At 46.4% G+C, this 26,621-nt stretch overlaps 1 protein-coding gene across 2 annotated transcripts in view; it reads left to right on the top strand.

The window, feature by feature from the left end:
• Positions 1 to 26,621, top strand: part of SEMA3D (semaphorin 3D) — a 165,634-nt gene that overhangs the window by 68,220 nt on the left and 70,793 nt on the right. For both annotated transcript variants that reach the window (XM_035137527.3, XM_088669983.1), the window contains 4 exons: positions 8,020 to 8,082; positions 13,103 to 13,222; positions 17,217 to 17,310; positions 25,899 to 26,027. In XM_035137527.3, coding sequence (XP_034993418.2) covers positions 8,020 to 8,082; positions 13,103 to 13,222; positions 17,217 to 17,310; positions 25,899 to 26,027 — 406 coding nt within the window. The remainder of the gene's footprint in view (positions 1 to 8,019; positions 8,083 to 13,102; positions 13,223 to 17,216; positions 17,311 to 25,898; positions 26,028 to 26,621) is intronic.

Below are 26,621 nucleotides of genomic sequence, written 5' to 3'. Positions count from 1 at the left end.
TTTGACTCAAATTTTTGTTTTGGTTTTTGGCAGAATTTAGGCCACAGCTTTATTGATTGCAGATAAGTGAGTGGTTGCATAGGCTCTGGTTCAACTAGCTCCCTACGCCCACGGTAGGTAGTGCTGACCCAGGGCGAACCATAGGACAGCCAAGGGTAAACACCTGGGGAAGGTCAAGAGTCTGAGAGCAGACTCTGTCCACTCCCCAAATGCTCCTCGGGACTCGGGCACAGGCACAACCCCCTACCAGGGGTTGACCAAACCAATTTGAGTCCTTGGATTCCTTTAAAAGAATACCCTTCACATAAGGATCGGCACAGCTCCACATCCCTATCCACCTTCAACCAGTGCCTATCTGCAACCTTACAAATTGTGACAATTTGCCACATGGCAAGCGAAACCCAAATGGCAACAGCCAATCAGCCAAGTGGGGAGATTCCTACCGGGCCCCTGTCCCACCGACAGATGACACACAATGGCATAGCAAGGTCAATTGCTGAAAAAACCCTAAATATAGGGAGAGGTGGATGAGTGTTCCGATGCACAAGCGAAAAGAGGAAGCTCTACGACACATGCATTGGTATAAATAGATCCCTTGAACCGTTTGCCTTCTTTCTCATTGGCCAAATTGAACCCAGCAACGAGGGACCACCAATCGGGCGTTGTGGCTATCCAAACGACCCCACCCACAACCTTGGGTTAGTCACGTTGATCTCACCGCAACACGTTTCCCCCTGTGAGGAGGACACGATTAATCACATAAGGAACATTCATATTTATCTACATGCAGACATCACTGAAGGCATTTAGAGTGAAGGCAATGCTTCTTAGATTGACCACATAGATTATCCCAGCCAATCAGCAATTGATGAAGTCCATTTAATGGTGCTTAAGTGTGTATAGGATCACAGCCTTGTAGCACAATCGTATGCATGTCTACTCAGAGGTATGTCCCATTGAGAGCATTAGGATTTTCTCCCATGCATATCATTGCAGCCTTAATCTTAGAAGCTTGAATAATGTTCCATACGTACAAAAGCCGTAATGCTCTGATGAGACACAATGCCTAACAGAAAACTGAACTCATGGGTATCTGTAGTGATGGCAATCTCCTTACTTAGCTGTCAACAGCCTGAAACCGTGCAGTATGGGAACCAGATGCTTGCGTGAGAAAACTTTTGATTTGAATATAATACGTTGCAATAACTGAGACTATAATTATATATTTTGATGTAATTAAAGTATTTTTTTATGTCCGTGTGTCATAGATTTCTACTTTTTCCACAAGCATAAGAATTCAAAAGCACATTGGTTCATGTATTGATGGATATCCCAGACAATGAATGTTAAGTTATTTGATGGGAGGAGGGAAAGAGCATTTAAATCACGCACTAAGGTTGGACTTCCAATAAATTAATCTACAGGCAGCCTAGTTTTCCCGTGGCTGAAGCTGTTGACCATCCAAGCCAGTGCAGTTTGTTTATGTGCCTCTTTGTTCTTGCTTAGCCTTGCACTTTTAGAGTGAGTGAAATGAGAGTACAAACTGTCTCAGTATTTTCACAATGATCCTGTAAGGTTGTTGTTGTTTTTCTTTAGTTGTTTAGTCGTGTCCGACTCTTCGTGACCCCATGGACCAGAGCACGCCAGGCACTCCTGTCTTCCACTGCCTCCCGCAGTTTGGTCAGACTCATGTTCGTAGCTTCGAGAACCCTGTCCAACCATCTCGTCCTCTGTCGTCCCCTTCTCCTTGTGCCCTCCATCTTTCCCAACATCAGGGTCTTTTCCAGGGAGTCTTCTCTTCTCATGAGGTGGCCAAAGTATTGGAGCCTCAGCTTCAGGATCTGTCCTTCCAGGGAGCACTCAGGGTTGATTTCCTTAAGAATGGATAGGTTTGATCTTCTTGCAGTCCATGGGACTCTCAAGAGTCTCCTCCAGCACCATCAGCATTATTATCTCTATATTGTGGCTTAGCAGAGACAGAGAAGTCAGCATCTCTAGTTAAGGCTGAAACTAAATAGCGTAGCAGTTATTGGGCAGATCCACACCGCATATTCATTACATATTCAGAGCATATGACTTCCCCGAAAGAATCCTGGGAAGTGCAGCAGGGCTACAATTCCCATCCTTTGTGGCCCTCCAGATCTTGCCAGGGATGGTGGGAGCTGGAATCCTACAATATCTGGGGGCCTCTCTTGCCCTATAGCAGTGATGGCCAAACTTGGCCCTCCAGCTGTTTTGAAACTACAACTCCCATCATACCTAGCTAACAGGGTCAGTGGTCAGGGATGATGGGAATTGTAGTCCCAAAACAGCTGGAGGGCCAGGTTTGGCCATCACTGCCCTATGGCATCTAGCAGTACAAAACATGGGACAGGAGGTCGTCCTGCTTATAGTTCCTCAATCCTCAATCCACTTCACCAACTGCAGTGTTTGCAGGGCTGGGAATTGGTGTCACAAAAGAAGGTGCACAGCCGATGTTTTCAGAAGCAGCGCTGTACCCAGTTGAACCTCTAGCTCATGGCAGAGGTGAGATTTGAACCACAGTCTCTATAGCAAAACATTTGGCACACTGTAAATGTTGTCAGAACGATGCTCTGCATTTCATGTTAAAGCTGCCAAAGAGGAACACTAATTTCATTCCTGTGGCTTCTCCTTCTTCACAAAGCGTGTCTTCCCTAAAAGAGGGCACGTGTTGCGGTGGGACCTGGAGACTGACCCTCCTGTTGTGGGTGGGTATATTGGACAGCCACAACACCCGATTGGTAGGTCCAAACAGATTGAGGGACCTATATAAACCCATGCACATGACCCAGAGCTTCCTCTTTTGGTGCGTGCATCGGAACACCCGCCCACCTCTCCCTATATTTAGGGCATTTTGTGACTGACCTTGCTATGCAATCGTGTGTCGTCTGCTGTTGGGACAGGGGAATGGCAGGAATTTTCCTCACTTGGCTAATTTGCTGTTGCCATTTGGGTTTCCCCTGCCACGTAGCAAATCATCAAAATTGTAAAGTTGTGGATAGGCACTGGTTCAAGGTGGATAGGGATGCGGAGCTGTGCCGATCCCTATGTGAAGCGTATTCCGTTAAAGGAATCTAGGGACTCAACTTGGTTTGGTCAACCCCTGAGAGGGGATTGTGCCTGTGCTTGAGTCCAGGGCAGCATCTGGGGGAATGGACATAGCCTGCACCCAGGCTTTCTACCTACCTCAGGTGTTCACCCTTGGCTGACCTACGATAGAGCTCTGGGTCAGCGCTACCGATGCAACTACTCACTTTCTGCAATCAATAAAGTTGTGGCCTAAATTCTGCCCCAAAACAAACTACAATTTGAGTCAAATGTGTTTTTATTTAGGGGGCAGGTCTCTGGGTCTGAACACACAAGCGCTTGCCACTTTTTCGAGTGAGTAAACAAACATAGGAGCATATCCTGCGATCAGCTTTGGTAGCCCCTGGTCTCCCTTGGCTGTGGTTAGTGACGCGCAGGGATAAATTGCAGGTTCTGTTTACAGTTTTGCAGAAGAGCCTGCCTGCTTCTGATAAGCTTCTCTCCGAGGCTTATCATTATGGGCTATCGGTACAGAGCAGCATATTTTAATTACTATAAAAGGTAAACTGCTACTCTGAGCTCCTTTGCCTCTCTAGCGATCCCTGAGGGATCTGTGGGTGCTCCAGTTTTTTGGCAGCCACCCTACCTATTTAAAGTCCCCTGGGGCGGATTTATAGGTCTGGCTTTTGGAAGGATGGTCTCAAAGGAATCTCTGCCTGTCCGCCTTCCTCTTTAATTGCCCTTTGTAGTTGCACCCCTGGTCACGATACATGTACCATTCCTGCTGGGCTTGGTGTATATCAAACTCACTTGAAAGGCTTCAGCGCTTGAAAGGTACTCCCCAGTAGCAAATAAGTGTCAGAATGTGGTGTTTGTGCTGCGCTGTGTTTAGACTGAGCGCGGTTTGCCTTGGCTACATGCCACCCGGCCTTGCTCCAGGCTTTCCTCCGCACACACGGGGAGCTGTGTGGGCTTCAAGCGTGTCCTTTGTGTGCCTCGGAATTCAGAGTCATCTGACAAAATACGTCCCGTTACAGGTAGCCTCTGGGGACCAAAGCAGTAAATTGGAATATTAAATGCCTTCCTGCAAATGATATGAGTGTTAAATGACTTGGAAACGCAGCCATAGGATATTTAAGATGGACCCTGTGATCTGAAGTGGGAATTGGGTCTGCTGAACAAATAAGCCTGTTTTTATTGTTTAAGTCTCTGCAAATAAATCTAAATTATACAGAGTCTTCTGTTTCTATTGGAAATAGGCACGCTCATAAAGGCCATTAGAGGGTTTGCCCCGAAAAGTGTTGACCAACCCGGTGTCTAAACCAAGATCATTTATTGTACAATATTGAAATGCTGTGCTTTTAAGAACAATTTAAAAAGGACAAGTATGGTCCGTGCCTGAGGTGGTTACCCCCTATCCATATCGTGGGCTGCGTAGCTTCTAGCTTACCCACAAAATTGCTCCACAAAGTTAATGACATTACCACAATGACACAGTGGAGCATGGTTATGATATTTCTTAAGTATCATGTGAAAATAATAATAATTATCTAAGAGCATTTGAAATATTTATCTTGAGATAGTTGAACGAGACACTGCACTGCTCAGGAGGCTAAGCAAGGATAGGAGGCGTTCTAATTATTGCTGTGGAACTGTTTGCGGGATCCGCCCATGACGTCTGCTGTAATGAGTGTGCTATCAAGGAGCAACAAACTTTTGACTAGCTGCCAATGCTCAGGCTCTGTGTGTTCTGGGAGCCTCAGCCACATCTGGCCAAAGAGATAAAAAGAGGAGACCTTTCCCCAGAACCCTCTTGGGCATCAGCTGTTTTTGCCTCCCACCTGACACAGACAGAGAGAGGATACATCACTAACTATTGCTCTTTGGAGCATTGTGGGTCGGAAACATTTGTTTGGGGACAGGAAATTGTGCTTTAAACAAGAATATTGTGTAACTTCTTCGGAGCTGTGCTGGCAAGGAAGTGTTTCTCAAGAGTTTTTCAGAAGAACAATCTCTAAAATTTTCTTCATGCAAACAATTTACCAGGGATTATGTAAAGTCCTAGTAGTTTAAAAAGGTAAAGGTAAAGGGACCCCTGACCATTAAGTCCAGTCGCAGACGACTCTGGGGTTGCGATGCTCATCTCGCTTTACTGGCCGAGGGAGCCGGCGTTTGTCCCCAGACAGTTTTTCCGGGTCATGTGGCTGGCATGACTAAGCCGCTTCTGGCGAACCAGAGCAGCGCATGGAAACACCATTTACCTTCCTACCAGAGCGGTACCTATATATCCAGTTGCACTTGATGTGCTTTCAAACTGCTAGGTGGGCAGGAGCTGGGCCCAAGCAACAGGAGCTCATCCCGTCGCGGGGATTCGAACCACCGACCTTCCAATCGGCAAGCCCTAGGCTCTGTGGTTTAGACCACAGCACCACCCATGTCCCTTGGGATTTGCCCAAGGCAGACAGAAAGCTACTGCTGCTGGTTTTTCCATCACTGGTAGCAAGCAGAAAACTCTGAAATGGGGCATTTGGGGGCAGGGTGGGAGCAGTTTAGGCTCTTTGGGATCCAAACCCTGCACCTCTCCTAAGAGGCATAATTCTTGGCCCCTTTACTACAGCAGCCTGAAGCTAGAGTGATAAGAAGTTAAAAGACCTCCCCACTCCGAACACACATGGAGACCTCTTTCAAATATATGTGGTCGTAGATTTGATGCCTCCCCCCCCTCTGAATCCCATTTCTGATTACACTGTTAATGTACTTCTAGTTTCAGTTGATGGTTTAAAGCAGTTGCGTGTGAAGACCCCCAAATCCACCCCCAAAATTAAAGACACAATAGACACAGAATTTTGGTTAAGGGTTTTGGCAATAATTTTGGCCACAACTTTATTGATTCCAGCATGTGGGTGGTTGCTTAGGCATCGGTTCCAGACTACCTGAACCTGCACGGTGGCAGGAACAGGACTGACACTGGGCACCACCAGAAGTCAGTAAGGGAAAGCATCCTGGGGGAGCGAGAAGCTGGCTTCCATCTCACAGCTCACCCCAGATGCTCCCAGGGGCTCTGGCGTGGCCCTAGCCCCTTGACAGGGTTCGGACAAAAGCAAGGCGAGCCCCTGGGTTTCTTTAATGGAATTCCCTAGCAGCAGCGATGGAGGGGCAGGCACAGCCAACCACGTCCCCTCCGCAAAACATTGACCCAATGCCTAACCGCCAACCTTACAAAGTTGTGACGATTTGCTACATGGTAGGCAAAAACCAAGTGCCAACAGCCAATCACCCAAATGGCAAAATTCCTACCGGGCGCCTCCTCCAAAACAGATGACCCCCTAGACAAGCACAGCAAGGCCAACAGAGCAGCCCTAAATAAAGGGAAGGCGGGTGATCCGATGCACGTCGCAGGAAAGAGAAAGCTCCCAGCAATGTGGAGCTGCTGAAATAGCCCCTCAGTAGCCAGTAGACGACCCAACAGGCCAAATTTCTACCCCAGCAACCGAGGGGCAACCAATGGGGAGTTATGGCTATCCAAATGGTCCCGCCCAACAACAGGGAGGCAGTTTATGGTGATCTCACCAGAACACATGCCCTCCATGATGGAGGACACGATTTATAAGACTCCATTATGAGAGATTGCTGTAAAAAAATGGAGATTAATTGTTTATTTGGCATAGATTAGGTTTCTCTAAGTAGTCAGTTTAGATGTTCTTCCAAGTGGTCATCCTGGGAGAATACTAATGGATGATTCCCATGATACTGGACATTAGCCAATACCAATGGACATTATCCTACTGAATAATCAGTTATCACTGCACTGCTATTTAAAGAATCAAGCTAAAGAATGCTCTTATATGTTTTGACATTTGGAAAGGCCTGTTTCTGATCTGAGCATTGTAAAGAAATTCTTAATAAGAGATTTTGAAGCATTAACACCACCCCAGCAGTGAGCTAGAGAGGTGAGGTCAGTGTAATTTGTATTTTCCTCCAAATATGGCTTATGGAAAATTACTGGAATTAGATTTCAAGAACAGACACACTGTGCTGCCTCGAACAAGATATTTTGTTTCACCTGCATTGGGGGTAGGGTGGGGATTGTGAGGATAAGAATGAAGGACCCTGTTCATGTTCGCTGAGGGTTCCTCAAACATGTACCACTTGAAGCGTGATAAATTCTGATAGGCAAATAAAAAGAGCTTCCTGAAGTCAGCTGCATTTGTGAGCACCTTGTGGGACAGGACCCTGAGAAGAACAGGAAGAATGGGTCACATCCAGCTTGCTGCTTTGCATGAGTTACAAGCAGGGCCGTCTTAACAATAGGTGTTAGGGGTGCGGAGCACCCGGGCACTGGGCTCTCAGGGGCGGCAGGCCGAGAGTCCGGGGCCTGAGAATTGGAGTCCGGGAAAGAGCCCACCCATCGGTTGGAGTGCTGCGGCAGGTTCTTCTGCTGCGGGCGGCTCTGCGACGCAAGTTCAGGGGCGAGCGAGCCAGTGAGGCCCTGAGGCAGGCAGGCGGCTCCGCCCTCCTGCGTGCCTGGAATTGGCATAGGGCCGTGGAGAGATCACGCTGCTTGACAGCCGGCCCAAAGCATGCTGCCCCCCCCAATAAAGGTTGACAACTCTGGGCAACTGGGGGGGGGGGCACCGGTCAGATTTTTTTGCACTCTGGCACCACATATGCTTAAGATAGCCCTTGCTACAAGGCCAGTTGGAAAGTGGGTGAAAGAGTATCTGCTTGGCTTAATGTGAATGCCTATCTGCGTAGAGATCAGTGCCTGCAAGGAGGGAGGTCTGGAAGTGAATTTTTTGCCCCAATCTTTCTTTGAGATCCTTGAAGGAAGAACAGGAATGCAGATAAGCAAAAAACAAAACACAAAACAAAAACAAAACAATAATAATAAAAACACACACAAAAAAACCCTCACCTATATAAATTGTGAAATCTTCCGATACTAAAACAACTGTTTTGAATTGATTTCAGATATATTGGCCAGCAACAAAGGACAAGGTGGATTTATGCAAACTAGCTGGGAAAGATGCACAGGTAAGTACAATACATGCAGATGGAAACTGCTTTCAGTTGTGTGGACACTGTTTAAAATCTGTTTGTTGGTTTCGGCTGCAGTTGTTGTTGTTTAGTCGTTTAGTCGTGTCTGACTCTTTGTGACCCCATGGACCAGAGCACGCCAGGCACTCCTGTCTTCCACTGCCTCCTGCAGTTTGGTCAAACTCATGTTTGTAGCTTCGAGAACACTGTCCAACCATCTCGTCCTCTGTCGTCCCCTTCTCCTTGTGCCCTCCATCTTTCCCAACATCAGGGTCTTCTACAGGGAGTCTTCTCTTCTCATGAGGTGGCCAAAGTATTGGAGCCTCAACTTCAAGATCTGTCCTTCCAGTGAGCACTCAGGGCTGATTTCCTTCAGAATGGATAGATCTGATCTTCTTGTAGTCCATGGGACTCTCAAAAGTCTCCTCCAGCACCATAATTCAAAAGCATCAATTTTTCAGCGATCAGTCTTCTTTATGGTCCAGCTCTCACTTCCATAAGGGTCACCGTCTTTAATGCCAACACTCCCTGTGGAGCATTGCTACATCCTAATGCCCTGACCTTCAAATAGAGATGCATCGAGAAGATGGGCGACCCAGTGGGTCACCAGTTGAATTGTTGGTGAAAGTAGCAGCATAGATCAGCCATAGGCAAACTCTGGCCCTCCAGATGTTTGGGACTACAATTCCCATCATTCCTAGCTAACAGGACCAGTGGTCAAGGATGATGGGAATTGTAGTCCCAAACATCTGGAGCCGGAGTGTGCCTTTGCCTGGCATAGATGATCATTCTAAAAAAGGAATCAAGTAAAAGGTCACCAATTGTTTATCACCCTCTGTGATCTATAGATGTATGTATCCATAAAGGTAAAGGGACCCGTGACCATTAGGTCCAGTTGTGACCAACTCTGGGGTTGCGGCGCTCATCTTGCATTATTGGCTGAGGGAGCCGGTATACAGCTTCCAGGTCATGTGGCCAGCATGACTAAGCCGCTTCTGGCGAACCAGAGCAGCACACGGAAACGCCGTTTACCTTCCCACTTGGAGCGGTACCTATTTATCTTTTTTTTTAAAAAAAAATATTTTTTATTAAACATTTTAGCTTATTCAACAAAACATCGAAAACACCCATAATAATACAAAAACAAAAAAAAACAACAGAAAAATACAAAAATACAAAAAATACAAATACATCAATACAAACAAAAACAAAAACATATCATCTTTAATCAACCTTTTGAATCATTATCTTTTTGGCTTCCCCAACTCCCCACTATCTGATTTTCATTTTAAATATATCTAATAGCAGTTTCTATTTCATCATTTTTACTTTTCATCATACTATAATCTCTTCAATTCCTCTTAATCTCATCTTTATATTTGTATATCTTTTTTTCTACATTATAATCTCCTCTTTTCTCCCTATTGCCTTAATTTCTGTACTTCCCTAGATGTTCAAACTTTCAACTTTCAAAAATAATTCCCTAAATATATTTTAAATTTTCTCCAATCTTCCTCCATTCTTTCACCTGCTTGATCTCGGAGTCTTCCTGTCAACTCTGCCAGTTCCATAAAGTCCAACATTTTCATTTGCCATTCCTGTAAAGAGGGCAATTCCTCTTTTTTCCAATATTTAGCAATTAGAATCCTCGCTGCTGTGGTGGCATACATAAATAAGTTAACGTCTTTTTTGGGAATTTCTTCCCCCACTATTCCAAGTAGAAAGGCCTCTGGTTTTTTCAAAAATGTATTTTTATATATCTTTTTCATTTCATTGTAAATCATTTCCCAGAAGCCTTTTATCTTAGGGCATGTCCACCACATATGATAGAATGAGCCAACTTCCTCTTTACATTTCCAGCATTTGTTATCACCTTTATGATACATTTTCGCTAATTTTACCGGAGTCAAATACCATCTATACATCATTTTCATTAAGTTCTCTTTCAGCACAGTACATGCCGTAAATTTCATAGGTACCTATTTATCTACTTGCACTTTGACGTGCTTTCAAACTGCTAGGTTGGCAGGAGCTGGGACTGAGCAAAGGGAGCTCACCCCGTTGCAGGGTTTCGAACTGCCGACCTTCTGTTCAGCAAGCCCTAGACTCTATGGTTTAACCCACAGCGCCACCTGCATCCCCTGTATCCATACCTCACTCCAAAAATGTTTTTTTTTTCATCCTCCCTTTTGCCCCACTGCCTCCTTCAATTACTATTTTTTGATAAAGACAGGAGGGGGGGAACCCAAACCTTAGCTCAGCTCTAGTTCCTTGTTGTTGTTGTTGTTGTTGTTTAGTTGTTTAGTCGTGTCCGACTCTTCGTGACCCCATGGACACCAGGCACTCCTGTCTTGCACTGCCTCTCGCAGTTTGGTCAGACTCATTTTGGTAGCTTCGAGAACACTGTCCAACCATCTCGTCCTCTGTCGTCCCCTTCTCCTAGTGCCCTCCATCTTTCCCAACATCAGGGTCTTTTCCAGGGAGTCTTCTCTTCTCATGAGGTGGCCAAAGTATTGGAGCCTCAGTTTCACGATCTGTCCTTCCAGTGAGCACTCAGGGCTGATTTCCTTCAGAATGGATAGGTTTGATCTTCTTGCATTCCATGGGACTCTCAAGAATCTCCTCCAGCACCATAATTCAAAAGCATCAATTCTTTGGCGATCAGCCTTCTTTATGGTCCAGCTCTCACTTCCATACATCACTACTGGGAAAACCATAGCTTTAACTATACAGACCTTTGTTGGCAAGGTGATGTCTCTAGTTCCTTAGTCATATTCAAGTGTGATGGGATGTTAAGAAAGTGAGGCCAACTGATACAGAGTGATTGATGCACAAGAGTCAAGCCTTGGTAAGGCAGGGTTTCCTTCCATTCTCTTTTTTAAATGCATATTTCATAGTAGATGCTCTGATCCATCACAACAAGGCATACTGAAGTGGAACTGTGGCAATGCTCCCTATTGAAGGGGGAGTATTCATTACAGAACAGAGCTTGTAGGTTTCCATCATTCAGCATGAGCCCTTTGAAGTCGGTGAGAGTTGTAAATTATGTGGATTTACTCCATTTTCATTTACGCCTGTTGAAAAAGCCAGTTTCTGCTAGGAACGTGCAGAGCACAGCTTGAGCACAGCATATTAACAAAAGCAGACTTGTGCATTAATATTACAGTAATTAGTTGATGGCAGTGTTGTTGTTTTTACCAACCCATGATGCTGGCTTATACAAGAGACCATTGGTCCCTCTAGCCCAGTGCTTTGGTCTCTAACAGTCAGATGTCGTGGGCAAATAAACCTGCTCTTGCCTGAGTTGCTTCAATAAAGAAAATGAGAATTGAACAATGGATCTCCTGAATGTCAAACAAACACCGTGCTGAGCTAAAGCCCCACAGTCCTCTGGACACAACTGTTCTTAATTTCTCTATTTCTCCCCACCTGTCGAAACCAGACCATTTTCTTCCCCAGTAGCTTAGTTTGGACATTATTTCAAACCATTGGGCTAGAGTCAATGGGAGGCTTCGTTGCTGAGGACCACCTCCTTTGGGGTGGGGCACACTGTTGATCCCCAGAGCCTCCTTGATATCTCTGCCTGCTTACTTATCTTCTCTGAGGTTGCAAGCTGTGGAAGAGCAGGCCCGTCCTAGCCATAGAGGCTAGTGGCACGGAGAACCACGGCGCTGGAGGGCGCTGGAAGGGCGCCAAGTGAGCGCAGGGTTCCGGCGATATGGCCAGGACTGTGCTCCTTCTCCGAGGACTCCGCGTTGCGCCTCCTTCTCATTTCCCCAGCGCTGGGTTCCGCTCAGTTGAGCTTTGCCACCAGCGCGCGCACAGCGCCCAAGCAGCTCTTGCTGGCCCCGCGGTGCGCGTGCTGGTGGAGAAGCTTGACTGAGCGGAACCCAGTGCTGGGGAAACGAGGAGGCGCAGCGCGGAGTCCTCGGAGGTGGCCTCCCGCTGCTGCCGCGGTCCGCTTGGCACTCCCGGGCCCTTGGAGAGGCTCTGGAGGGGGGCGCTGGAGGGACCTAGCGCCAGGGCGCTGGATGGGCTTAAGACGGCCCTGGGCAAGAGTGAGGCACCAGAGCAGCAGTTTCTACTTGCTTCTGGGTGGTTGTGAGGACTGGGGGGGGGGAGAGAGAGAGAGAGAGAGAGAGAGAGAGAGAGGACCTGTGAATGGCCAGTGGGGACCTCAGCGGGGAGGAGATGGACCCACTACTCAGGGAGGGGGACCCACTGAGGACATTTCTTGTAGATAATGATGACATTATAGATAATTAAGTATGCTTTATGGGAATTATGTGCCCTGCCCTGAGATCAAAGGAGATGGACTAGGTTATAAATAAACTCCAGTTGCCCAAGGGAAGGGCTGTTGCTCAGGGGAAGAGGTCTCAACCTCCGTCCCCATTATCTCTAGGTAGGGCTGGGAATATCCTTTGTCTGAAATGCTGTAAGCGTAGACAATGCTAATGGTCTGACTTGGAACAAGGCAGCATCTCTTTTTCCTGAACCCTAGAGCCAGCACGGGGATTAAAAATTTAGAACCCAATCCATGGTTCCACGGTTTGAGCTTTTAGATGTGCAGTGGTCAAACAACTGTTCTGAGCTGTTCATCGGCTTTCTCTTCCTACTTCATCTCTGTAAATCCACTGCTTCCATCAAGTAGTGCAGTGATTTATTGGTTTTGGATGTCCCACCAGACTATATTTAGCTCAAACTACGGTTTGCAAACCCACTTCGGACGATGATTTGTGATTCTGGTATACTTCCCCAAAACAAATCATGGTTTGTCAATTCAGATGCCAAGCCACAGTCCAGCTTCCTTAACTATGGTTTGGTGTGAAAGCTGGGTGTTATGCAATGTTTAGTTTAAAAACAATAAGCCCCGTTTGCCGGCTTTCCGCCAGACGTTTCTCCAAGCTGTTTCAAACCTTCCTCGGCATCATGCAGTATATTGGCCTGGCAATGGAATGGAATGGAATATTGCATAGCTAATGATGATGAATCATTTCTGCCCTTCTTCCCACAATAGACAGAATGTGCCAACTTCATCAGAGTCCTACAGCCTTACAACAGGACCCATGTTTATGTCTGCGGTACGGGAGCTTTCCACCCGGTCTGTGGCTACATAGAGCTTGGAACACACAAAGAGGTAATTTAATCCACTCCCAAATGGTGCATGACAAGGAATGGCTCTAGCTTTCCCTCGCATCCATCATTCCCTTGAAAATACAGTCTATGGCAATATAAAAAATGATCTGACAGCCCTTTATACAAACAATGGGGCAATGTTAAGTTTTTGCCAGTCGGGTAAGAACTCATGTTCTCACATTTTTGATGTGTGCATATTGCACGTTAGCAAACCTCTGCGCTCAAACAAGGTGATTAATATCATTCTACACAGGCTGGCTTTTCCAGGTGATTAATGGTGCAATGGGCCCGTTGAACCCAGATGCCTTGCATGACCTTCCCCAGCAGGGAATGGTAGCCAGAGAAAGGAAGCACACTAGGCCCATTTAAAGGCTAGAGAGCTGGATTTGGATGTTGGCAACTCTAGTCCAAGTCCCTGCTAAAACATGTTTCTCTCTGGATCTCTCTCCAAGGCCAGTCTTGGGTCGATCGTTCCATAGGGGAAGGGAGTCTCGCTGCACTTTCGGCGCTCATTGAACTAGCTGCCACTGGCACAACTCTTTAGTTGAATGTGGCCCATAGCATGTTAGAGGATACATGGAATGAGCATTCCAAAGTATGTTATACATGGATGCTACAGAAACTGAGCAGTGATAATATTAAGTAAAGGAATGGCAAGGCGTATCATGCCTCCGTTAGGTGTGCTGGGGACTGAGAGTTCTCCGCCACTGTGCGGTTTTTGTTTTTTGAGATTGATTGCACATTTAATGAAAACGGTGTTGTATTTTGTTTCTGCTTTCACATCATGCTGCTAATGCTTAATTTTGAATGTTTACGGTCCTCCGCCTCGGGACCTTTAGCTGAAGGGCAGATTCTGAAAGCTTTTAGTGTGTAAATAAATAAATAAAGGCAGGCTGCCTGATGGTGGGAAGGACTCTGAGACGCATAGTCAGCACCCCATCGAGACAAAAATAAAAGAGGCTGAAAGTGGGAGAGAAGGAATTTATCTTGCAAGGGCCTCATAGCTGAGTGTAGGCTTCCTCTATACGAAAGCCAATCTGTGCTGTGGTGCCAAGTTATTTCCATCTAATTGTGTAGCTTCAAAGGGCCAGATGACCATTATACTAATCTTTGTAATTATCAAACAACACACTTGCGATTTGTTGCGAATCGAGCCTCTAATCTCCTGTTGTGGAAGCAAAAATCTCAAGATGTTCTTCCTTCCTCTAATGAGCTTTTCATGCCTGCTGGCCAGCCTTTGAGACCTGCCAGGTACCTGCCGTCTTGGGCCATTCTGTTGAAAGATAAATGTCTGGCTGGTGATCAGATGGCTTACAACCTGGTTTTAAACTATGCAAGGCTCTCTCCGAAAGGGTCAGAGAGTTCAGCACAAGGAGATTAAAAAAATCTAGGCCTTCTGCCACTGTAGTTGATGCCAAATCTAATTTCGTGGAAGCAAGATGGCCGTGCCTTTGGTTATCATAAAACATACAGATGTGAGACCTACCCAGCTGAATCAGACTAGAGTTCTAGCCCCTGGGGAGCTTACAAAGTGGGTAGGAAGAGTGCCGGTATCCCTGGCTGTTCCTTCCCTGCAGCTGATCTTAACAGGTATACTTCTTCGGAACATGGCAGTTCCATTTTGCTATTGTCACCAGCTGCCTTGCCCTCCAGGACATCCCAAACCCTTCAGGTTTTGGCCTTGCAAGGTTGTGTTATTATTCACCAGTAATCCCACACATTTTTAATCAGACTTTCTTCTGTTCATTATCCTGTTAGTCTTTCATTATAGCATGTTAGTCTTTCAAAGTGCGGGGAGCGCACATAAAAAACACAGTGGGAGACAGAATGTGTATCCGGAAGGTCGCCCAGAACGAAAGCAGGCACCCCCCTTTTATTGTAAATTTTCAGAAGTAACAATTATTAACTAGAGGTACATCCTTCATCCAATGACAATTGGTCAAGTCCCAAAGAGGTGGTCTTCTTGCATAGGTCACATCCTGCCAACACCCCAAAAACCCACCATAAGGGAAGTCCTTGTTCCTCACGTTTACCACGACCATGCCTCTGTCACCTGCCCACTCCTCAAACATCCCCCTCCTCTCTAACTCATGATCCTTGGTGTTTTTCCACAACTCTGCCATTTTCTCATTGTCTTTCTCCTCACCTGGGTCTGACCCTTCAGGTTTGTTCTAACCTGCTCCAACCGGTTCCATCAGGATCCTCCCAACTCTGGCCAGTCCAGTAGTGACTGCTGCCCTCTAATGTCCCATTGACCCAACTTGTGAATGCGTGTTTGTGCATACTGACGTACAGGAAGGTTTGCCAGCACTGTACGTTAAAACTAATGTATGTGTTTGACAGCTGAGGGTTTGGACAACTTGCTTTCTACCTGATGCGGTTTGAATCTAAGACCACTGCTACATCAAAGCAGTCTCTTAGCACCGTTCAGGTGAAGAGGGTCGTGAAGAAGAGGAGCAGCCGCAGTTCACAACTGAACTGGAAGATATGAACTCTGAGCTCAGGTGTCAAGTCTTCTTCCTAAGCACCAACACCTCCATTCTCCAGAGACTGCCGTTCCTTCTCCTGTAGCAGCTACCACCTTCTCCAGCCAGAGACAGCTGTAGAGAATGCCCTGTTGTTTTGCATGGGTCCATGAAGAGGTGGTGCCCTTCTCTCCTTCCCTTCCTTGGATCCCAGCACAAAGTGAGAAGATCGGGCTCACCTTACTCCAGCCTGCTGCAAATGGAGGAATGGGTGGTCCTTTCACTTCTGTGACTGGTGGGATACCTCCTTCCCTTTCCCTCACTGCAGAGGCAAGAGTAGTAGTCAGGCAGCTGAGTTGAAGGGGGTGGCAAGTGCAAGACCAGATTGTCAGTTCAGCTGCAAAGTTGGGAGGAAGCTTTTATGTGAGTTGTGTGGCAATGCCCCTCCCTCCACGTGAAATAAGACACGAGACACAATGAATAAATTTAAGTGGGCGAAAAGGCCACAACTTTATTGGTTACGAATGATGAGCGGTATTGGCTTAGGCATTGGAACCTAACCGGCTATATCCGACTGTAACCCGTGTGTTACAGTCCCGGAGAAATTAACCATCAGAAAGGAGCCCAGTGATGTACATCTACTGGAACACCTCCTGTTGCCACCGTTGGGAGGTGCCATAAGGCCCTGACCTCCGCTGGCCCAGGACAAAGCTACCGCCCCTGGAATCCCTTTAATGGAATTAATTCTCCAATTTCTGGGCAGAGGATGACGCAACCTACCCCCCTTCTTCTTTTATGCAAATTTCCAATGCCTAACCTCAAAACCAAGTTGTGACGAATTGCTATGAGGTAGGCGAGAAAACCAGCTTGGCTAGCCCCAAGTGGAAAAAGTCCTACCAGGCCCCCCGGCCAACCAAGGCGACCAATCGAAGTCCATAGCAGCGTCGGCCCAACCTGCCTAGCGTAAAGGGTGGGTGGGCGGGTGATCTGATCAGGTTGGGAGCCGGGGCAGGAAAGGCTGAGTTCCCGCCTCCGGCTTGTTTAAAAGACACGAAGCCCCGCCTCCCGGCCGACCCTATTGGGCGGCCCGGATCTGACGGAGGCGGGAACTCCCACCTCACGAGGGGGCTGAGCTCTCAGCCCCCATCGTGAGAGTTCGCTCGGGGCCAGCCCACAACACCGCCTCCGTGGGGATGCAGAAGTGGTTTTGTCCTGTTACGCTATGCCTTCCTTTTCCATTGAGCAGGGTGTGAACCTTGTACTGTGAACGAGCAGAGTTATTGCTGAGCATCCCATTGCTACACAGCTTGGCAGAGCTCTCCCCTTGCCCAAACTAGGCTGACTTGTAAGATATACAGCGTCACCAGTTTAATGCTTTGCTTTTCAGAGACAAGAACATAAATCTGCACATGAAAGGGCAATATTAGGCAGGTATAGAAAACTGCAAAGAAAATTTGCCATTTCCTATATGGGCTTTTACGTTAGAAATCAGACTGCTCCTGCACTAATGAACCTATCTTTTATATGCAGGATGTGGCATTCAGATTTGATACTCACAACTTGGAGTCTGGCAGACTGAAATGTCCTTTTGATCCTCAACAGCCATTTGCATCTGTCATGGCAGGTAAGAGTTTAGCAGAAGCAAAGATTTCCCGCTCGTCATGGTATAAGAAGAACATTCAGTTTAAAAGTCGGTGTTGCATATTGGCTGAGTGACTCTTATGAACCAGGAAGTCCCTGATGCAGATCCCTTTCCTGCAATGAACCTGCTATAGGGCAAACTAAGGTTCAATCCACTCCAGTCTCCAGCATTGGTCTAATAATGGCAACTAAATAAGCCACTGGCCTGATCCAGCAGGGTCTTTATTGTTTTTGTTTGTTTGTTTGTTTGTTTGCATTTTGGTGAAAAATGCTAGGTAAAATTAAAATGATAATTGTTGTAGGGGCAAAGACGACACGACTCGAGGCAGGTTGAACTCAATGGGAAGGCGACCAAGAGCAGAGCTCGAGCACTTCCTTTTATTGAAAGCTCAGGGTGACAGTTAATCATTACAATGACAGTGTAACTCCTAGCCAATTACTGCAGTGCAGTCCCATACAAGGTGATGTTTCCTGTAACGTCACAACCGGTCACTCCCTAAGACATCCTCCATAGCCCACGTGTTGTTTTGCCATGCCCTCTGTCCATGCTCCAAGCACATGTCACTCTGTAAACACCCCCTCCTAGTTCCCATTGTGTTGTCCTCCTTGGCTTGACCCATCTGGTTTGTCCTGATTCATCCAGTTCCATCCAGATCCTCCTAGATCCTTCTAGCTCTGTTGTGACCTGTTGCCCTGCTGACCTGAGCCTCTGACCTGTCCTTCTTCACGTGTTTCCCATTCTGACATTAGCCGTTTTGCCGCGCTAATGCCCACACTCTTGAAGATCGGTGTGGCTTGCCAGCACCAGATCTCAGTCATTCCCACACATGCCAGCACAATTTCCTCGTGTAATCCCCACAGATAATTCCTTGGATAATTAAGATCCAGGTTTGGGACAACTGCTCTTTGGTGAGAGAACCCTAGCAGAGATTTGAAATCACAAAATATGAAGCAAAATACATTGTAGGAATATAGGCTGTTAGACCTTTGAAACACAAGTTGCTTCCCACTTCCCTCAACACAGAAAAATGCCACATGTTTGGTAAGTTAAAACCTCTCACAAACTCTTCAAAGCTCAGATACATGTGCTTTTTCGCACAGCACTCAGAAAAGACAGGCAGTACGTTCCAAAGTAGTGAGAGTTTTAAAATTATTTGTGTAGAAATATACAAATGGCTTACTTAAACCATGCAGTCTAAGCTTGGAACATCCAGTTTAGACCTCCTTGCTGGTAGGGTTCACATGGTGGACTGGGAGAACCAAGAGTTTGGTAACCCTTCCTCCCAAGGTAAGGGGGTAAGGGGGGGGGTGACCTAGCCTGGCAGGACAGCTTGCTCTATGGTCTTAACCCCTTATGCATTAATTAGAGTTAAGCATGTTGGTTATACGAGCCTGGATATCCCACACTCTTCTATAGTTATAGCTGCTTCCAGTCAACTCTGAGCTAGAGCAATACTATGCAGCTTCATATAGAGCACTTATCCAAATTATTTGAAGTAAAAAAAAAGGTAAAAGGTAAAGGAACCCTGGATGGTTAAGTCCAGTCAATGGTAACTATGGGGTGGGGTGCTCATCTTGCTTCTGGCCAAGGGAGCTGGTGTATGTCCACAGACAGCTTTCTGGGTCATGTGGCCAGCATGACTAAAATGCTTCTGGTGCAATGGGACACCATGACAGAAACCAGAGCACACGGAAACACTGTTTACCTTCCCACCACAGTGGTACCTATTTATCTACTTGCACTGGCATGCCTTTTGAACTGCTAGGTTGACAGGAGCTGAGACAGAGCAATGGGGATTTGAACTGGTGATTGGCAAGCCCAAGAGGCTCAGTGGTTTAGACCACAGCGCCACCCCCTGTCCCATGTATGTGAATGTATTTTAAGTATATGCCTGTCATAATCAACATAGCCAGTTTTTCCAAGCTCTTTCATTTATGCCATATTTGTGTATGCATCCCTCTCTGGGCTGACCTTTCCTCATCGCTTTTCAGGCACAGGCCATGCCGTAAAGCTCCATTTCTGAGTGTTCTTTCCCACCTGCAGACTAGTCTCCATGAAAACCCCCTCTTTAAAGCTCAACTGGAGCAAACAGCAATCCAAGGAAAACCAGAATTGCCCTTTGTCGCACTCCAGCTTTAAAGAGAAGGTTTTCATGGGAAAAGCTCCAGGGCAGAAAGAAAGAAAGAAAGAAAGAAAGAAAGAAAGAAAGAAAGAAAGAAAGAAAGAAAGAAAGAGATTACTCGGAGCTTCAAAGTGTGGAGCTGTGCCTGGAAGCAGAGCAAAATGAAAGTGTGGACAAGCCCTAAGGGACACACATTCACTTGCAGAAAGATCTGCTTCTTACTAGGGCTAAGTGAAAACAACTCCCCCCAAATTCTCTACTCTATTTGTAGGGTGGGTGGGAATTTGTCAAATAGATTGGGGGTGTGTGATATTTTCTTCCTCGGTGGTATTTTGGCTCCCTAAATGTAGAATGAAACCCTTTTTAGCTCATATTCTGGAATGAACACACAACCCTATCTACAAAAATGGCTGCTAACCTAGCCCCACTTACCTGGAAGTAATGAATTCACTGAAAGGCATAGGACCTACTTCTGAGTAGACGTGATTAAACTTACACTGTAAGACACTACATAAATGTGCAACATCGCCCGGTCTTCCTCCTGCCTTTGAATCGTAGCTTTGAGTAGAGTTGGATACTTGCTGTCATGTAAGACTAATTCCTCTATTTCTGCATGTACTTTGGCTATCTTTGTCACAGTTATTGTTTCCAAGCACCTCCACATTTTCATTACTTGTCCATCAAGTTGTATGCCTTACAGAAGATAAGAGAGATCCACCCTGGCATTCTTACTTGTGCCAAAAGAGAAGTTTCTTTGAAGGATTGGTCACAGTGTATTTATAAAAAGAATATGACTAATGTTCATCCTTTATTCTCAGATAACGAGATTGATGATTCCTACTGCCTGACCCTGCTGAGGTCCCAGACTTCCATTATTAAAAAACAGCAACAATAGGGCTTGTCTGTCTTGGAATGTCTTACCTCTTTTAAATGACCCTAAAGCATTCTTTCAAGACAGCTTGGAAAGTTCCCCTAGTCTCCCTTTTCTTCGAAACAAAGGGAATGATTTATTGTAGAATTAAGCAATGTTCTAAGAAACATTGCTGCACCTTTGAAATGTCACAAGGAGAGGATGCATCAATAGCTGAGCTAGTGGAAGCATAATCTATCTAACAATGAATCTGTTCTATGAACCGAGTCCACTTTTAGGATGTGTCCAAGTGGACAGGGCTCAAATTGCAAACCCTGTGGTCAGAGAATCTAGGGTGGTGGGTTTTTAAGGACACCTACCAACCAAGGCGGGACCCAGGTGGCGCTGTGGGTTAAACCACTGAGCCTAGGGCTTGCTGATCAGAAGGTTGGCGGTTCGATTCCCTGTGACGGGGTGAGCTCCTGTTGCTCGGTCCCAGCTCCTGCCAACCTAGCAGTTCGAAAGCACATCAAAGTGCAAGTAGATAAATAGGAAGGTAAACGGCGTTTCCATGTGCTGCTCTGGTTCAACAGAAGCAACTTTGTCATGCTGGCCACATGACCTGGAAGCTGTACGCCGGCTCCCTCAGCCAATAACGCGAGATGAGCGCCGCAACCCCAGAGTCGGTCATGACTGGACCTAATGGTCAGGGGTTCCTTTACCTTTACCAACCAAGGCAAGATTTAAGCGAAGGGCGGTGGAGCCAGATGGAAACTGGCAGTTTAGGGAACAGAACCAACTATGTCAGGCACCCCATGAGCCAAACCCTGGGATTGCCTTCCTATATCTACATCTACAACTGAGTTACAGCAGAGAAGGGATTCAAACAGAAAGTGAAAAATAGGCAGGAGGAATGCACAACAACCTGGTCAAGGGCAACCATTAATGCAGATATTTTACAGGTGAGAATCACTGTGGTTGAGAGAGGAACAATTTCCCCAAAGGCAGCCGAGATAATGATAATGATAATGATAATGATGATGATGATGATAATGATAATGATAATGATAATGATAATGATAATGATAATGATAATGATAATGATAATGATAATGATAGGTCTTAATGAACAAGTTGCAGCAGCACTCTTAAACATAAAGTTCCACTTTAGAGCAGGGAAACATGGAGGCTCAGAGATATGCAACTTGTCCATTGATCAGTCAATAAAAAATAGGCATGAGAGCATAAGAGCCCTGGTCAAAGGCCCATCTTCCCTAGCATCCGGTTCGCATAGGACCCTACCAGATGCTTATGGGAAGACCGCAAGCAGAACTTGAGCGCAACAGCATTCTTCCTCATTGGAATTCCTGGTACTGTGGTGTTTTTTTGTTACTGGATAATTGAGATCCAGAAATCCTGTATGATCTTCTGCCCACCTTCTGCCCACAGCTATGGTAAGACTTTAGAGCCCCCTTCAGGTCAGATGAGAATTGCGGTGTAACGTCTCCTCCCTCTCCCTTGATTGACAGGTGATCTGAGCACTTTGGTGTTGGCCAGGGAAACTGACAGCTTTCAGTTCAGGCTTCCGCTCAGGAGCCATTGAAAGTCCCCTGCTTCTGTACCATCAGCAAAAGGGTGGAAAAACCGTGCCCATTCTGTGCCAGGATTTGGGTACAGAATCATCATATCCTAGGCCAGCTGAAATCGAAAGCTCTCTGCATGGCAGCTGTTTTGTTATTGTGCAGTGGCTCATGGTGTGGTTTGCTCTGCTTTCTCCACATCGCCACAAACATTTGGAAAGGCAGGCTCTCGTGCTTTAGATGGAATTGGTACAACAGCTTTCTGCCACCACTTAGAGTTGGAGCAACTTAACACAGACTCCAATGTGGCAGTGCCAAAGAGCAAAGGCAGCCTTTAATCTCCAGCTCTTTCTATGTGGGGAAGCTTACCGCAGGAGTGGCAAGAACAAGGCAGGCTCCTTGGCAAATACATTGTTTGGAGGCAGGGCCAAGGATGAATGGGATGGTTCCTGTGTTTGCTGTCTTCATTCATCATTCATTCATCACACATGGACACAGCTTGCAGGGGCCAGATGCAAAGGGAAAGAGGGGTGGATTGTCATGAGCAAGGATCCCTACCCTTTCAGAAGATTTGAAGGATGGAGAATACAGGGAGACAGTCGGCAATGTGTCCCCTTCTTAGAGACTTTGTGGAAGAAGGTGGAAACCCAAGGAAGAGTGGCTGTATCAACAGAAATGTAGTGTCCCAATCAAGGGAAGTAATATTCTGCCTTGGTCGGACCACACCTGTTCTAGGTGCCACAAGGATGTTGACAAGCTGGAACATGTGCAAAGGAGGGCAACCAAGATAACCAAGGGTCTGGAAACCAAGCCTTATGAAGAATGATTGGGAGTGTTTAGCCTGGAAGAGAGGAGACTGAGAGGAGATATGATAGGCATCTTCAAATATCTCAAGGGCTGCCACATGGAAGAGAGAGCAAGCTTGTTTTCTGCTGCTATGGAGGGTAGGACTCAAACCAATGGCTTCAAGTTACAAGAAAGGAGATTCCAGCAAACATCAGGAAGAATTTTCTGACAGTAAGAGCTGTTTGACAGTGGAACAGACTCCCTTGGGAGGTTGTGGATTCTTCTTCCTTGGAGGCAGTGGCATAGTAATAGGGGGCGGGGGGTGCACTGCCCTGGGCAGCAGGCTGGACAGGGCTGACCACCTCCGACAGCTGCTACCGCTGCCACACGACGTGACCGCCGCCATGGAGGAGAAGCCCCGATGCAACCGAGACTGCCTCACTCTGCGGCTTGTTCACGGGGGTTTGCAGCGTCGCATGCCTCCTGTGCGTGCATGCACCGTGCGACACAACGCATGTGCCGCACGTCACGATGCATGCATCGTGATGCGCAGCGCATGCACACGATGGACACCCTGCCCCCCCAGCGGGGTATCTTCTGGTTTGCCTCCCCGGGCAGCCAGGCGGCTAGCTACGCCGCTGCTTGGAGGTTTGTAAGCAGAGGTTGGATGGCCATCTGTCATGTCTGTTTTAGCTGAGATTCCAGCATTGCACGGGGTTGGAGTCCCAGCTCTACAAGTCTATGATTCTATGACAAACTGTATCTCCTCAAATTCCATCTTCTATATAACTATTAATGGTCCCTTCAGTTTTTTCCGATGAACATGGTGGATGTGACAGCAGGACTGTAGAAATGGCTTCCAGCTGTTGCTGCTTGATATGTTTCTCTGTGAAATCTGCAGCTAGAGAGGGTCTTCTTCTTGCTTCCTACATACACACACACACACACACACACTTTTCTCTCGTAATGAAACTCTTTGGGCTTTCCTTGGAGTGCCCTCAGCTGTTTTATCTAATACCGAACTCCTACAGTCACTTCAAATGCCCTTTAGGGGAAGTTTGGCAGCAACTGCGCCTGGGAAACCTTTGAAAGAATCACACGGAGAAAAGCAGATGTGTGAGCCAACATTTGAAAAGGAAGGACACTGTAAGGATGCAAAATGGAAATAAATCTGGAAATGACTTAAATGAACATTATCCTTTTTCTGAAATCCCGCTTGACAAAGTGCACTCAAACAACTTAACTGATGCACGCAAGCACATCACTTCTTATATATGCCACTGTTATTTCACTGTTTCATGTTCTCTGTCTTCTAACAATCCAGGATCTCCATGCTTTTCATAGGAGCTAACAGGCATGCAGGAGATGAAAGAACAAGCCAAGTGCTGAAAGGTCCTTGTCACCAGAGGTTAAAGCAAGATGGGCTGTTTCTTTAAACCCTTTTATCAGTCACGGAGCATGTCTGTCAGTTAGCAGACATCAATTACACCATTCATTCTTCATTACGACTCCTACCTTTCAGAGTGTGTTGTGATCACTGCACAAAGGACTTGTGTCATCTGAAAATGGGGAAATTAAAAAAAACTATTCTGTTTGTTTACAACAACAACAACAACAACAACAACAACAACAACAACAACAACAACATGCAGACTGTATACACATAAAACATACTTTATTTTATCAAATTTCTATAGACAACATTAGATGTAGTGCTAAAAATGACTGAAGCTGAAAACAGCCTCCTTTCTATACTATCCGGAAGAGTTTGCCTTGTGCTCTGACATTCTGCATTCTTCCACCCCTCTCCATATCATCGGCTGCCAGTTGCAGAGAATGGTACAGGACCGGATAAGTTTTGCTAAATGTTGCAGGGGGCAGGGAGATAAAATGCACAGCTAGTGCTTTGTATGTCAGCCACATGTTTACAATCACATCTGGTTTGGCCCTAAATGAAGGATTTGGACATTTTCACACTAAGATTTTTTTTAAAGTGTTTTGAAGTTGTTCGTTCAGCCATTATAAATGGTGCGTAGGGAAGTTGGGAAGCTCAGATGTCCACAGATGTCAAACGGTGTTGGAATAATTTGAAAGCAATGGTGTCAAAGGGATATAGAAAAATGAGCAGAGACAGAGGATTTCCTTAGTAGGAATACTGCATGCAAATCATATTTGGGATAGTGTAACAAGCTCACAGCTATTGAATGGAGGGCTGTCTGTCTTCCTGTCACTTGATGCAATAATTAAGCAGCTTACAAGTCTTCTGCTTTAAAGTGCTGCTCCTGGTTTTTGGTATCAGCTGATGCAAGTGAATTTGTAGACGGATTCGGAATGCTGTCTGAACAGAACCTCTGGGTACAGAAATGGCATCGTTCCCTCGATGTCTGATGTGCCCTTGATTTCTGAGTGCCATTGCTTATGTGAACAAAACAGCACCACACACATGAGCAAAGCACCCACAGGTTAAGTGGAGCCCTGAGATTTGCAGAAGAATGTAAACCTTTTTTTAAAAAAAAAAAAGTCTAGTAGGAGAAACACCTAGCAGTTCGAAAGCACGTCAAAATGCAAGTAGATAAATAGGAAGGTAAACGGCGTTTCCATGTGCTGCTCTGGTTTGCCAGAAGCGGCTTTGTCATGCTGGCCACATGACCTGGAAGCTGTACGCCGGCTCCCTTGGCCAATAATGCGAGATGAGCGTGCAACCCCAGAGTCGGTCACGACTGGACCTAATGGTCAGGGGGGTCCCTTTAACTTTACCTTTTAGGAGAAACTCCCAAAACATCCCAATAGTGTGATCTGAGTGTGCTTAGCTGCCACATTGTGCACAGTGTGGCTGGGTTTTGGGAGGCTGTGGGGGCGCAAAGCAGACTTGAATGAAGAAGGGGTGTGGCTGACTGAATGGCACACTGCTACATTTTGTTGCAGCTCCCACTTGCTCCTCTGAACTTCAGATCCAGGGGACCTAAGATGAGAGGCCGTCCCCTCCACTCTCCAGCTGTGAGCATTTGGCTTCCCACTGGAATGCTGGAGTAACTGAGCAATCTAGGCAGTTTTTTTAAAAATGAAAGTAAAGTTTTTGGCTCCAGGGAGGAGAAAAAAACAACAACATTTGCAACGGTTCTGAGATCACAGGCCTACATGCCTCTTTTGAGATTGTCTACAAAATAAAAGCAACCACTGTCTGTATGCCTTAATCCTAAATAATGTGTTTCTGTTTGTTTTCCGTTTGTAGATGAATATCTGTATTCTGGAACGGCCTCTGATTTCCTTGGCAAAGACACCGCTTTAACACGTTCTCTGGGTTCGTCACAAGACCACCATTACATCCGAACTGATATTTCAGAACATTACTGGCTCAATGGTAAGAGAACTAAGCATGAATCACTAGGGAACACACAGTCTCTGTTTTGGAGCCCAGAAACCTGTTTTACTGCACATTCTAGCTGTCACCTATACAACCGCAGGCACAGACATCCAGACGTATTTCCTTCTGTTGGGTTCAAGGCCTCAACCCAACCCTCTGCAGGTGCTCTGATGAACACCTGGAACTTCTGTACAGGGCAGCTCCATGTTTGGAATAGATATGTGTACATGAGTAACTGTTTGTGCCACTGCAGCCAGCAAATTACCATTGAAATTTACGTCTCTAGCTCTGCAGAAATACCAAGAAGCCATAAAATCCTGGCCTAGGAGAGCAGCTTGGAATGCAAAGCCCACACTTCATTAGGTATCCTTGATCTAAGGCAGATTTGATGCTCATTGGCAGAGAGGCCCGGGCATCTCCAGGGAGAGCTGGGAATATTCCCTTCCTGGAACCCTGGAGAACTGTTGTTAGTCGCTGGTTACACAATTGCTGAACAACAGGGCTGTCTCAAGCATGTCGGGCGCCCTGGCGCCGTGGTGCGGAGATCGCTCCGGTGCCCCCAGCCCGCTCCGTTTCTTGCTGTGGCTGGTG

The sequence above is a fragment of the Zootoca vivipara genome, chromosome 5 (genome assembly GCF_965207765.1).
Source record: "Zootoca vivipara chromosome 5, rZooViv2.hap1.1, whole genome shotgun sequence".
NCBI lineage: Eukaryota > Metazoa > Chordata > Lepidosauria > Squamata > Lacertidae > Zootoca > Zootoca vivipara.
This window is presented reverse-complemented; position numbering and strand designations above follow the sequence as displayed.